The sequence below is a fragment of the Micromys minutus genome (genome assembly GCF_963924665.1).
Source record: "Micromys minutus genome assembly, chromosome: 21".
In the NCBI taxonomy this organism is placed as follows: Eukaryota; Metazoa; Chordata; class Mammalia; order Rodentia; family Muridae; genus Micromys; species Micromys minutus.
In genome coordinates this window covers 24,686,558-24,701,769 of record NC_137956.1, presented here as the reverse complement: position 1 = coordinate 24,701,769, position 15,212 = coordinate 24,686,558, and the positions used below count along the sequence as shown (strand labels likewise).

General features: G+C 37.6%; 1 protein-coding gene across 1 annotated transcript in view; it reads right to left on the bottom strand.

The window, feature by feature from the left end:
- Positions 1-1,443: 1,443 nt before the first annotated feature.
- The window catches only part of PLOD2 (procollagen-lysine,2-oxoglutarate 5-dioxygenase 2), a 64,444-nt gene continuing 50,675 nt past the window's right edge, over positions 1,444-15,212 (bottom strand). Inside the window, exons 11-20 of the mRNA XM_080934128.1 lie at positions 14,926-15,030; positions 11,769-11,894; positions 9,569-9,710; positions 8,415-8,477; positions 7,381-7,494; positions 5,632-5,697; positions 4,964-5,068; positions 3,110-3,256; positions 2,887-3,012; positions 1,444-2,740 (exon numbers count right to left, since the gene is read on the bottom strand). Coding sequence (XP_080790254.1) covers positions 2,585-2,740; positions 2,887-3,012; positions 3,110-3,256; positions 4,964-5,068; positions 5,632-5,697; positions 7,381-7,494; positions 8,415-8,477; positions 9,569-9,710; positions 11,769-11,894; positions 14,926-15,030 — 1,150 coding nt within the window. The 3' untranslated portion in view covers positions 1,444-2,584. The remainder of the gene's footprint in view (positions 2,741-2,886; positions 3,013-3,109; positions 3,257-4,963; positions 5,069-5,631; positions 5,698-7,380; positions 7,495-8,414; positions 8,478-9,568; positions 9,711-11,768; positions 11,895-14,925; positions 15,031-15,212) is intronic.

Genomic DNA, 15,212 nt, shown 5'->3' with positions numbered 1-15,212 from the left:
TACCAATAAGATGTCGTGATTTTCAGAGAGAAAGCAGACAGAGACTGATTTACTGGAATATGATGATCTGTTCTGGAGGACAATGTTCATTCTGATTCCCATGTGCATAAGTACTTAGCAAAAGCACACATGAGAGGTGTCTAAACAATGTAAGTGAGCAAGAGGTTCCGGCTTCAAACAGAAAAGAGGAAGAAATAAGAAAGGAAGAAAAATAACTTGGAACAAAATAACCATCATGAGGACTGAAAGCCCTTTCAACATACACATGTAAATGGTATTTTTTGTGTCTTATTTCAATAATGCCTGAATGCATTTACAGAGTGAACATAAAGTACAAGATCATTGACTCTTCTAAGGCCTCACACCTTTATGTTCCTCTCTAGAATATTTCAGACACACAGAGACAGACAGACAGACAGACAGACACAGATTAGATTTTTTTACCATCGCTGGCCCTGCACTGTAGTAGCATGGTGTTTTCTTCATACACCTCTTTTCCAGAGACATCTGTCATTTTGCTCTCCCTAAAATGAATGCATGAATCATGGCTCCAGGAATTCTTCCCATCAGCATCCCAGTTATCAGTTTTCTCCACCTACCTGATCCTACATTTCTCCATTTTTTAACTTGTATGATCTACTTGTGGGAGGTTTACTCTCACTAATTATGATTCTAAGATACACTGTGCATTACCCCATTAAAGTGAGATAAAAAATAAAACCAGAAAACTTGCTAATATGTTGTCTTTATTCAATTTATGGCCTGACGTGTCATGTTGGAGCCAATGCTCAGAACAGTGTATGTGTCTGAGGCTATCCTGAGAGAATAAGGCCTTAGTGTCTGGTGGACCAGGATGGCAGTACTGCCAAACCAGACCTACATATTGTGAACACTCTGCCTGAATCGCGATTAAATTAATAGATCATTACTAAAATACTTCCTCAATCTACCTGATCTACTTTGGATGTTTAGGGCTACCAAGAAGAGAACGAGGAGAAAATCCAACTTCTTTACTGCTCAAATCAGTCTCCCAGTGAGCACGAGAAGAGAATCACTGTCTGGAACAGAGCCTGGATCTTCATGGTGACCTGAAACTACAACTAGGCCAATATGTAGACTGATTAAATGTACGGTTTCCATTTCCACTCCTATAAAATGAGTTATATCATCTCCCTGGTCTCTGTAAGATGACCCATCACTGTAAGGGTAGAAAAAAGTACAGTTGAATCTAAAATTTAGGTACTAATTGATATATACTATTAAACCATCAAGGTAACTGAAATACTTACAGTTTTTATATCCAGATATGCTTTCAGAAGCGTTTACAATATGTTCATTTCTGAAGAACCACCAATAACACAGAAAAGCACAATGTTTATTTTAAATTATTTTATTTTTCATTATTTTCTAACACAGAGAGTTAGAAAAATGCATTTTGGCACCATGAATAAAGACTTTCTTCAAGTTTAAACTTTAAATTAAAAACAGTATCTATAATAAAGATATTTAAACCTCATTCAGAGAAATATTAAAAACTGAAATAAAAATTTTGCTGTGGGAATTTTTAAAAAGTGGGGTAGAGGAAAAGTAATAACAAGACTAAGACTGAGAAAAAAGTTTACAATGAAGGAAAGAAAAGGCCCTCCCCCAGAAAAAACAAAAAGAAACCAACTATCAACAAAGGTCAAAGGTAAGAAACAGGCTCAAAAACTATTTTCCTGATATAAAATTCAAGTACTTAAGCTTAAAAAAAACATAGTAAAATTTACTACTAATCTCAATGAAATTGTTATTTTTCCTTACTATTTTCTATAATTAGGGAGAAAAAACTAGGAGGAAACAAATCCTGTTTGACATAAGGTCACTTGGAATTGACGCTTGAAGCACTTGGTAAAGCAGAAAGACATGAGCTTCCCCTGAGAGCTTGCCCTGGAGGAACACAGGGGCCCAGTTTCCAACAGACATGAAAATCTGCGTCACACACTAAGTTTATTTCCAAAGGATGTGCCTCCATTGGCTATCTGCCCTAAATTTCTTGAGGAAAACCTTTGTGCAATATTTTCTTTGGGTTTTCATTCTTATTACTGAAAAACAGACCTACACAGAGGTCAACGTGGCTTAATAATTACATATAAATTCAGGAAGCTTCAGAATCCCAGACGTCTAGATTTGCTGATTTTCATTAGAACCATTTTCTATACTTCTCCCACTGATAAATAAAATCTCAGGTTCTCCTTAAATAAGAAAATATCACTAGGCTTATTGATCCTCATTATCATTCATGCCTTTGTACCTAAACATTTTATAAACTGCCATTATCTTCAGAGACAATTAAAGCACAGAAATAAATACCAACTTTCACTTTTTTCCTTTCTTTTCTTCTTCAACCTGTGTTTTAAGGCTCAGAGCAGACATTAAGAGACATGAAACCATTTTATATAAAAAGTTTTCAAATGCTTGGCCCAAAGTGACGTTGTTCTGTTGACATCGTTGAAATATTCCTCTTGTCTTCTCAAGTCCAACTTCAGGGACATGTTTACGTTTGTCATCCGTCTCAAAGAGCCACTCAGTTTGAGTTAATAACTTAGGGATCTATAAACGAGACTGCAATGTATCTTGTTCCATTTTTAACAGGAAGTCCTTCATGCAAATGTGTAAGCCTCCCAGGATGCATGAAGCTCCAGCCTTTTCGTGGAGATTCGATGGAGCAATTATACCTTAGAAATTTGCATCCACCTCCCTAAAAAAGTTAAACAAACACAGTTTTAAATCAGTAGCAATATTCAAACTGTGCCACCTAAACAGTGAGCAAAAACCGAGTGTCAGCAGAGCCTTTTCTATACGTAATACCACAGCTCCTAAATTTCTCATGCTTGTCATAATTACCTGAAAATCCTCTCCTACATTATTTAGAGCAATGTTGATGGTAAACGTTGAGGCATCATGGTGGGGACGAAGCGAGCGCTGTCTTTCAGGTGAGTACTTTACAACAAAGTTCAGCAGTGCAAAGCCCTAGAAGACCAACGCAGGAGACGTGCTTACCACTGAAAACACAGAAGACTGCATTCGTGCCTGAACTGGTAAGTGCGTAAGGGGCAGGCCGGCCTACCTTTGTGTAATACCCTGCGAAGACCTTCAGTGTAACTGGAGCAATGAATTCACGGATAAAGTGAAGCCAAACATTCTCCAGATCGATCTGCTTCATGTGGATATCATCAGTTGGGACATTTTCATAACCACCAGATATACGGCTATCCTGGAAATAACGTTAATGTATCAAGACAATTTGTATTGATTGTTGTTTCCATTCAAGAATCATAAAATAAACAACTGGTTGATTATGCTGTGCCACCTGTTTTAGTTTCGAGAAGGACCAAGTTCATTTAGGTAGCACCGCCTTGCACATGACACACATGTGTTGGTGGTGAAGCAAGCTTCCATTGGAAAACACTTTTCTACTTGTTAACTGACGAGTTTCACTATTAAAGTGGACTAAGTCTTCATACCACCCCTGAAAATAAATTTACAAGCAGCCTTATTGTGGATTGCCCTGTGCCGTTTGTATTTTGATGCTAATTGTGTTTCCTGAAGATTGGCTGCCCCCCTCCACCCCCAACCACCCCATGATGAGTGGATCAAGTACTCAGCTTAGTCCACATGAATCTTCTCCCCATTTTAACTGGTCAAATGAAGGCTAGAGCCTGTTATTGGGCAGGGGAAGGGAAAGGTGGGTCTGGAAGTTTCAGAGAAGGAGAGAGAGGAAGGAGGAAGGAGCGCCCACTAGACAGAGGGATGGAGAGAGAGGAAGGTGGTGGAAAAGGAGGTGGAACATGGAGCGGAACCACATGGCCTGGAGGAGTCACAGTAGCAAGAGGTCTCACAGCTGGGGAATGCGTAGTGGTAGATTTGCCCAATCTAGGTGTGCAGCTCATACATATTATAACTGAGTTGTGTGTTCTTTGCACAGGCATATTGGGGTTGGAAATCTACTGATACAAAACTGGGTGGTATTAAATATTAAGACTGTTGTTTTCTATTTGTGACCATTTAGGTGGGCAAGAGAAAGGGTGAAGCCACAAATCAGTCATTGGTCTGTGTAGCCAACCACCTGGGCAGTCCATCTGTGGAACGGGAGTTTTGGGTGGCTTAGCAAACCAGCCACAGAAACCCGGGGCCAGCCATTTTCAGCACTGGGCAAGGAGGAACAGACAGCTGTTATTCTAGAGCCAAGCTGGAGCTAGTGCGGATTTTTAAAATTACACGCAGTACAACCTCATGGTAGATCCCACTGTGTGCTCTCTGGACCAGAGCCCCTGCAGCGTTTCTTGCATTTGGTGTAACCCAGGCAACTGTTCACCATCACACCATCATCCTTAGATGGTGAGTTCTCCCTCATATCTTGAAAGCAGGCCTTCCTGGGCAGGTACATAACTGTGAGCAAAGCTGAACAAATGCAGTTAAGGTTCCAAGCTAGCCCACTAAAATTCCACGGTAATGTTAAAGAGCAGGCTGCCCCTGTGGCTTCTTAAAGAGATACATACAGAATCAATGTTGTATTACTTCCTGCCACATTTCCTAACTTAATGTAAATAAAAAGCATAATTACAGATTTTACACACACACAAGACCAGTGAAGTGCATGACTGTCTCAGTGTCGTCAAAACAGTGTGCTGGGACAGGAAGCACAGGAAATAAAAACTGTCATTGAAACACTGGTGAGTGAAGACACGGATTTCCTTATGGCCACACAGTGGAAATACTTCCATAAATGAGAAAGAGACCAGGTACAGCGTGAGCTAAAACAATTAGCAATCAGTAAAATTAGGCTTCCAAGATGCTTGATGATTGCTTGATTCAATTAGCTCAAGACCCCAGAGACATGTACCAAATAATGCGTGTCCTCTGAAATATCTCTAAATATCTACTCCTCCCATTTAACTCCTTTCTGCAAATTACAACTCACGTGATGCTTTCCCCCGGACCACTTGCCATAATGTTCCATTTCTTCTACCAACTCATCACAGGCTCGTTCAGAAAATATGGGAAACCAAAAGACATCTGGACAAGGCTACAATAACAGTGTGTTGTTAGAAGCTCGAATAACACCAGTAACAGTCCTTGATATGTATGAATTCTTTAAAAAAAATCCCCCCTAAAAAATAATTTTATCATTGATTAAGTAGTTGTGTGCTTTCTTCTTCTTGCTCCATGAAACAATGGTGTATCGTAAACCTGGCGAAACTTCCTCAGAAACAATCTGAATGACAGCTTGAACAGTGTTCAAACATTAAAATGTAGTTCATTTTTTAACAGATTTGAGTGAAGACTGTTTAAGAAAGGGAATCCACTGTTTTCCTAGACACGTTCCACTGTACCACCGTCTATCAGAAACTCCCAAACTTCAGTGGCTGGAGGCAGCTCCAGCACCTAGATGCACATCTGCTCGTTATCAAAGACAGGTCTTAATGGTTGGCTCCATTAATAAAACTAAAAGCTGTAGGTAAACCTTATGAATAGTACCTAACCAATACTGTCTCTATATTTAAATTTTCTGCTAATCCAGTATTGTTTAAGATTTTGTGGAAATTATAAAAAAAAACTACTTTACAAGTTAGAATTATTAGTACAAACCTGCTCGACTATATTTTCAGTGAAAATCTTTGAATAATCACGGTTTATATATTTTTCCTTCCAATCCTAAGAAAAAAGAACACACTTTAAACAACTGTTCCATAAACAAGTATATATATTGTTAAAATATTCAAATAATTTATAAGTTTGGAAACTTTTAATTTTTAGAAATCAGTTTTTATTTCAGTCTTGGCCTGATTCTGTGTATGGGTGCACCCCATGACAAGCCTTGCATCTATAAAGTTTCGTGTTTCAGGCTACTAAAATTGACAATATTACAATAAACAGATTTGTATGCAATTTTTATGAAACTAAACATGTAGTGTGTAAACAGACCCAGGAATGTAGATCAGAGGTAGGAGAAAATCTTTACATTTCAGGGCTGGGCCACCATTTTTAATTCGTTGATGTTAATGTTCCTATTGTTTTATATTGGGCACTGACATAAACTCTTCATTTGAAAGTATCTTTCCAGCCAGTAAAACAATTATAATCTCACTAATCTTTTAGAAATTGTGAAAATGGAAAATCTCTAAGTATTCTGCCACTGAACACCGTCAGACTGAAGTGTGAAAAAGTGAGTAAGACCATGGAAGGTAAGCAGCACCACCTTGCTCAGCACATTTACCATCACCTCTCAGGAGAGCTGAGTTCCTACAGGAATTCAGACAATGAAGGACATGAACTAAAGCTCACCTGGAAGCTATAACCAAGTCATGCTGCCCCTCAAAACTCTCAAAAATTCAGAACCTAGGTTAAGCAAGTACATTCTATTTTCTCTGTAAGAAAAAATAAAGCACATTTCCAGTTCTACCTCATAAAAGTTGAAAATATACAGGTAAAATAAGACAAATGTACCTTTGAAATACCAAAAGGATATATATATTTTTTTATCCAACAGAGGATTCAGTGTTCAAAGTTGCTCTTTCTGGAATCCTACTATTTTTCCAAAAATCAAAGACTACTCACATCAGGAGGTCAGAGTCTTTGTAATTTAAAACTTACTGTTGGCAAGGGGAAGAAATCTTAAGAAGGTAACAAAAAATGACTATTCAAGAAAGCTTTTTAAATAAATAGATGTGCCAATGCTACTGATGAACAAAGTCCCTGTAATTCAAAACCAACAGTTATTACTGTTTGACTCAAATTTCTTCAACTTAAGAGCACATTACCTTATATGGGAGAAAGCTTTACATTGTCCTCTGGCTACCTTAATGTAAATTTAAAAAACTGTTAGAATACTCTAAGTATTAAGACACTAAACTACTTTAATTAAATACTCGGTGTTTTCCCAAACTAACTTGTAATTCTCTTTCTCTCTCTCTCTCTCTCTCTCTCTCTCTCTCTCTGTGTGTGTGTGTGTGTGTGTGTGTGTGTGTGTTTAGGTGGGCATGAACTTAATGCATTTTGCATGCTAGGGGAGAGTTCTAGCCCCAAGTCACTAAGGTCTTTCTTTATTTCCCTCTTTTTAAAATACGTATGCTATTCATAGTTTTTAAAATTATGCTTAGTCTGAGAGAAAGCAAAGAAACTGATAAATTCCTTTCCTTTATGATAATTGTATCTTTCAAAAAAGGTAATTGTGTCTTAGTTTTAAAGAGTTCTTGGTCAAGTTTAAAACTATTGCAGATCATAAAACACAATTAATTGTACCCATTTGAAAACGTCATGTGTCAGTATTAGTGCACAGTTTATATCCATGTAATGTGACAAGAAGGTAAACAACAAGGGAGTTGACCATGAACATACCACGGGATTTTCAAAAATCTGCCAGAAGTCATTGTTGAGATGGGAGGTGTTGTAATTAGCAGTTGATAATAGCCGTCCAAATTCGTGTCTGTTAGAAATGTACATAAACACACCCTATGTACCAAAAAAAAAGGCAGTATTAATCTCAAACCACAGAACATTTAATTATGGGAAAAATACACAGAATGCATTAATTTCAATATTTATAATACTTCATTTGTGAACACACATTTTAATTTTTTTTAAAACACGTATTTTTTTAAAAAATAAATGTGTTATATATTCACACAACATACAAAACTACTAGCACTAAGGTCAACTGAATGGAAGAGGAGGACCGGGCTGCTGGGCTGCTCTGTTACTTTTCAGTAATCCTAGACAAAGATGGGGGAAGCAGAAAACATTTCAGACATCGACAGGCAATCAAATGTGTCTTCTCTCTCTCTCTTCGTCTCCTTTCAAAAAAACACGTATTTTATGGGAGCTCAAGATGTCAGAAGTTCTTCCTCAGTGAAGCACTCCTCTATGGCTCTGCCTCAGCACACAGTTCAGTAGGCACTGGAAGGGTGTAGGAGGGACATCTCCTGTCTTTGACCTAAACCCAGTAAATGTGGCAGACACCACTGGGTCAAGGACATCTCTTTATACCTGCTTTTGTTATAAAAAAGATTAGGTGCAAACAAACACATCAGCAAGTACCCAAGTCTCATCTCTAATGGAGATGTACTTTAAACCTACTTCCTCCTCCTCTCCTCAGCACCTCCAAACCTTACAACAATAAGTAAAAGTATCTGAAATTATTTCTCTCACCTGTTAATTATAAAATGTAAACTACTTTGATCAACCAAAAGCCGACCCTCCAGCAACACTCCTCCAGAACCCACAACACACATACAAGCAGATAAGGATCTCATGAGTACCAACATTTTACCCATCAGTGCAAAGGAGGCTCTAATGGGGTGGCTTTACTGCCACTCGACACAGCAATCTAACAATTACATAAAGAAAAATTAGAAAATAAATGAAAATGACACCTTTGGGGGGCTGAGCATTTGGAACGTTTCCGGAGTAGGGGAGTCTTTTTCCCTTTGTAGGGTCTAAAATGAAGAGGAGGATGGGATCAGTGATCTGCACACCCATGTGTGAGACATCTTGGTAAATAAACATAGCAGCTCGGATAAAAGCAGACTCTGTGAAATGCCCTTCCTAGACAACATGCATAACAGGCAAAGCTTACGAGCACACAGGAGCGTCAAGCCTTCCCCACTGCTTTACTTGAACGTGTTTGGTGAAGCACATACCCACGCTCATTCCTAAGCAAAAGTTCATTAGACACATAACTAAGACGAAGGCGAAAAAAACGAGTAACAGAGGCCATTCCGGATGCGCTGTTGAGTGAAATCAGCCAAACATGAGCACAAATCAAATCACAGGTCCTGAGGGTGCTCAGTGAGGATGCACACAGAGAAACAGGCGGCACAAACATACTGGAACACATGCCTTGTTAAACTAAGGAAAAATACTTGCCAACTTTTCTGATATTCCTAAGGCCATGACTGCTTATATAAATTGAGGAACAAAATAACAATATCTGAAACAGAGAATCTTATAAATATGTTTTTTAATTAAAACATATTTGCGCAGTTTCAAAATTTATTTTCTTTAAGTATTTATATTTTATTGTAAAAGAACATTTCTAAAATACTAATGTATCATCAATACCACAGTAATAAATATACTATTTCTAAAGTTAGGGAGCCTGATTTGTGAAAGTATACCATCACTAATATTATAAGGCACACTCAGAAAAAAAAGTAGCCACTGATTTCACAGGATTATGTGCTTATCAAATGTGGCAAGTACATTTAATTCAAATTAATATTAACTAAACTTAATTTGGTTAAAAATTTTCAAATGTAAAGATAGTATTCTTTAAAAGAAACAAAGCTTATTCTTAATTCTGACTTTATTAAAATATCTTTAGGCTGCTTATGAGACAAATCTAATATAACATTTAAAATCTATGTTACAAATGTTCACAAATTAGTATCCAAAAATGCACAGGATCAAAAGAATTGGCTAGTATTTACAAATATGGGAGAAAAGGGCATCCAAATACAGTGGCACACGGACTGAAAAGCAAGCACCTCATCAGAAGGCTGCAGGGAGCCGCAGCTGTGGATCTTACCATATCTCTAGCATTTCGGCAAAGAGCCATATCGGGATCCAATTTATCACGGACAAAATAGTCCCTTTCATTCATCTCTGATCGGAGTGTCTTTCCTTGAATTAAGTACACATTAGCCATGTACGGGACATTCCAGATTCCTCTGAAAGTAAAATAAATAAATAAATAAACAAACAAACAAATAGAAATACATTCCGAAAGATACCACACAAACAAATAATGTGTTTCACGCTTATATTTTAAAATAAATGCTTTGCATATGTTCAGGTTTTGTATATATAAACTATTCATCTGGTAAATCATATGATGATGATTGACAAATACAACTTTTGGTATGCACATGTCCTAATGAGGTTGGGGAGAAATTTATTATCTCTAGATAGACTTTAATTGAGGTGTATCTAGCTGTTGTTACGTGCCATGGTTGTTACAGTTAGGTCATGACAGTCTACTGGTCTACTGTGCAGAATGTTTTCTGTTTCACAGTGGACAAATGATATCCAAAGCACCCACACAGAACCAGAGGTGTGCTGGCATTACCTGGCATAGCTCTCTAGAGAGCCAAGATGCAAGTCATAAAAGCATTTATACCACAGGACTTTGTAAACACTATGACTGAGGGCATGCATCCTGCATCCAAGCACAGAAAAAATAAATATGAAATAAGAACCCTTCTATGGTAGTCTCAAGAAATTCATTGAGCTTTCCTTGAATCTGCGTGGAAGAAGCCAGGAGGGAATACAGCTAGTGTGTGTCTGCAGACAGTTCTCTCTCTGCCCCATCCCTACTCCATTCTATATGAACGGTACCAGCTCTGGAAGGCCTGTGTCTGTCACATTTACGAAGCAAAGTGGAAAAATCTTGACCAAGAAAGTGTAAGACTTCATTTGGTCTTATTTAGATGAGAGACTATAAACAATAAATTTGTCAGGTAAATTCAAACAGTAAACATGATGGAACGCACAACGCTTCTTTCTAAAGGCACAAATGCAGATGCACTCTTATGTGTCATCAGGCTCGAACCACTCCTTCCTCCAGCTCAGTAACTGACCACGAACTTTCTCATTCTCTTCACTGTATTCTACCGGTAAGTCAGACAGGAAACCACCGTGTACAAAGCAACAATGATTTACTACAATCAACATGAAGGCACTATTCCACATTTGACAACCTTTATTTCCATCCAATCCATGGACAGTATCAAATATATGACTTATATAAGCCATTCTAGACTCAATAAGAGTAACTGAAATAGAGTTGTCTTACTAGTGATTCCCTACCTACCATGCTAGCAGGTAACAAACTTTATCGTAGTTACATCCTTCAGATGTAACACTCCTAAGTCAGTCTTCAGAAGAAAGCACCTTGCCACATCTACAATTTTCCCACAGAAAATATGAAATATTTAATCTAAGGGCACCTCTTTTTAGATATCAGAGTATATTTCCTTTTTAAACTGAGTTGATGAGTTTGGTAATTAAGACAAAGCACTTAGGACTCAAGCATGCTAGCCCACCATGTGGAAAAAAAAAAAAAAAAAGAGCAACATTCTTGCCCAGCAGTTCCTTTAAAAAACAAAACAAAACATTCTTTTGGTATTTGACAGGCTAATTTTTTTTTAAATTTTAGAAAATGTCAACAATCATCTAGAAAGTATGTATTACCTGCACACTTGTACTTCATAGCATGTGTATTTTTGAACCATCTAAAAGATGACCACTGAATGTTAGTGAAGTTTTCTACCTTTCCATTGTACACATTAGCTCTCACACACAGATATAATAAATAAACCCAAAGCTACCACTGTCACCAACAGAATCACCTCATGCAATTGGGAATGTTGGGAAGTTCTTCTGCATTGTTATTTTAATATTCATAGACTTTAAAGACAACAAGGACAAGTTTTGTTAGAGCTATTAAGTGAATTAAGTAAGCTAAAAGCTTCTCCAGCTTTCAGGAAAGAGCTCTACTGCTCTCTACCACTAGCTGTGTCCACATGGCAAGACTAATGAACTTGTCCCATTAATCAAGCAGATTGCTCTCAAACTTAAAAAAAAGTTCTTATGTAACTGTCAGTGATCTTCAAGCTCTCAAATTTATACTACACAAAATGAAGACAGGTAACAATGATTTTCAAGTAATACTAGTAAGATCACATCTTCACTGTACTGTATATGAAAAGATTAATCAGTTGACTCACACTCTGTTCCCCTGAACGATGTCCACGTAATCTTCAGAACGAGCATAGTATCCATCAGGACTCAGTGCTCCCCAGAAGTTGGACCACAACTTTCCATGACGTGTCACAAGAGGAGCAATGATCTTCCTAAAGAAGGAAACCCACAGCATTTAAATAGTCACTGGGATTCTGGATTTTGCAAAACATATATCATGGTGAAGCTCATTTAACATATTGTAACAATTATAACATATATATACATATATAACACACAAATAAAAATTAATCTCATCATGCTTTCTTCATTAGACACACAAAATTTTCAGTTATTTTAACTAAAACGGGCAAAAATGGAAAATTTATTGGAAATGTTAACAAAATATTAAACTAAAGTTTTAACAGCATGTTAGTTACTTTGAAGTGAGTACAGCTAAATTGTTTCACTGTGTTTAAATTAAATTCTAGTTTAACCCAGCAAACTGAACACTCTGTACAGTAGTAAGTTAGCCAAGGAATATTTGCTGAATGAAAAACAACACATGCAGATGGGCTGAGACACTGAAGAGGCAATGTTCCTAAAGCAAACCCTAATCACTTTACCATCTGTCTCCAGGAGCTTTAAAACCGGGTTATGGTTGTAAGCTGGCCTCAGGGCAAGGGATGCGTCAGCCTTCACTTCAGAAAACAAAACAGAGGTGCTTGCCTGGAACTGAAAGTCCCCTAGGAAACTAGAGTTGAAATGTAATTGCTACCAATGCATCTCAGTCCCTAACTTCGGAGAAGGTTATAAAAGCAGAGAGACCTTGAAACCTCTTGTTCCTCTTCTCTGCAGAACATAGCCAACAATGTTGGAGGCAGCAGGCAGCCCTGCAGCAACCCCTGCATGTGATACTGAACTGCCCAGCCTCAAAGTCCATATGAGCGAAATAACAAACTCTCACTCTTTATAAATTACCCAGTTGGTGGCCTTTTGCTACAGCTATAGCATATAGAGTAAAGCACTGTGACACTATCCTGCCTTAATAACTATTTGAAAAATGGTTCGTCTGAGAGAAAGACGATACAAGTTTGAAGTATGTCAGGTTTTCCCTTGGGAAGTCTTATTTATATTATCCATTTCCAAATGAGTAAAAAGTCTGCTAGTCTTCTATGTTTACTACTAAGTTGCAGTGATGCCATGCAATTTAATAAAAGCTCACATGATTCTTCCATGCTTACAGACTGAACACTCTCCACAAACAATCATAATTCAAAATGCCCAATCCTTGCTAAGATCAGCTGGCCCCTTGTGTGAGCATATACAAAAATAAATATAAAAAATATTGTATGTCAAGGCTAGAGAGATTGTTCTGGCTCGGTATCCTGAGGACTCAGGCTTGGTTCCCAGTGCCTTCATGTCAGCTCATGAAGCCTTTTAACTTTAGTTCCAGTGGGTCTGAGAGACTCTAAGGTCTCTGAACAACAGGCACACACACGATACACAGACATACATGCAGGCCAAGTACCTATACACAGAAGGCAAAATAAGGAAAAGTATATATCATGCCCACCATGATTCTTTTTTTTACCATTTACCAAATATTAGCCAGAAGCACAAGGCTTTGTATTGTACAGTAAGTATAGCACTAGAATTAATGCTATAATCATCTTTATGGAAATTTAAGGAATGATGATTCAATGACTGACACGAAGTATTCTGGCAGTAAAAAAAAAAAAAAGAAAGAAAAAAACAAACAAAACCCTTATAATTTATTATCTCAGTTGCTCCTGAAGTGTTAGGATGAGAAACTTAGAAACCAAAGATTACGGGCTGTTTTTTATGAATGGAAAACATGAAGATACATTCTGGGGGAGATGACTTCTTTTACATCAAAGAAGGAAAATGGGAAGCAAGAAACAGGAAGAACAGACAGGTGACAGATGCTCAGTTTCATATCCCATCCCCAACATGTGACCCACACTTGAGTCCTCTGTATCCCAAACATATTGCTATGCACACATTTCTCATAGAAACTTCAGGAACAAAAGCAAGAACCATGAGGACCATATGTAATCTTCTGTAACTGAGAAGTCCATGCAATTAGGAACTATTGATCTTACAAGTCTATAAAGGGATACAGAATAGAAGAGGCACCTGACTTCCTCTTGAAATAAATTTTTCAGATTATGAAAACCTTTGATTAATATTCAGGAGAATCTATATTTAACATCTGGTATGGATTTTTACACTAGGACACTAACCGATAATTAAGTGACTATAACTACCAAAACTATCACAGGATTAACTCATCTGTGCTGGTTAATTTAAAGTCTCAACCCAACAAAACAGCATCACCAAGGAAGAGACTTAAAGATAAAAATTTCTAAATCATGTTGGCCAATGGACATCTCAGGGTGTTTTAGTTGTTAACTGAGGGGCAATGACTTAGTGTACGCAGATTACACATTCTGAGTCAGGCTAAGTAGCAAAGGCTGGATCTGCAAACTGCGCAGCTATCTAGGGGCATGTCTCCATACACAGGACGGGCTGCTGTGGCAGAGCAGACTGCCTATGTACTTCTGTAACATAGTGAAGTCAGGCTGGCATCTCAATTCCTAACCTTCTTATTGTGACAAACAATAATCAATGCACACAAACAGCACAACTGTGAGCCACGGAAAAGCATCAGACTCAGTAGCTGTATTACAACAGCAGGATTAAGACCCTTGGATCCATCAGGTCTTTATTCCATTTCAGTTCGAGTCGGAAACAGTTGGTGCAACAGAACAGAACTACAGCTCGCTGTGGGGTGACCAGAGCATCGGAAAGGCCGGATTCTAGAACTCCAGTTCGATGGAACAACTTTGATAATGAGCTTTATGAATGCCTATATTTAAAATATCTATACATGACAGAAGTCTAAACATTTACTAGTACTAGATATCTTAATAATACAGTTAAATGCTGCTTATATAAAAAATAGACAAAACACCATTAAACAACCACTTTTTGACTGTAAGCACTGTTAAACACTTTTGGCTACAGCTGCTAATGGAATATTGAGTACAGGGAACTTACAAGATGCAGAAGACAGGTGAATGACACTTACCTCTCAGTTTGTTGCACAGTTAGATAGTATGTCCACACAAATGTGGGAAATTATCATATGACTAATGAATTCAAGTTAAATCTTAGTACCTGTTTTGCTCAATCAAAATCTTTAACGTTCTTGGGTTTGTCAAAACAACATCTGCATCCACACTGAAGTAGTAATCGCATTTTTCATCCTGACGGCAGAAATCCCTGATGTTGAGAAGGAAAATAAAATAAGGATAAGATAGAAATTCATGTTTGGAAATATTAGCATAAAGCAAACCTAAGTAGGGATGTTCTGATGTTCTTTTCCAAACACTGCTCGATACTGAAAACCCCTAATTCATCAATGCATAGGTATATATCACCAAATGAGAAATGCATTTCAAGTC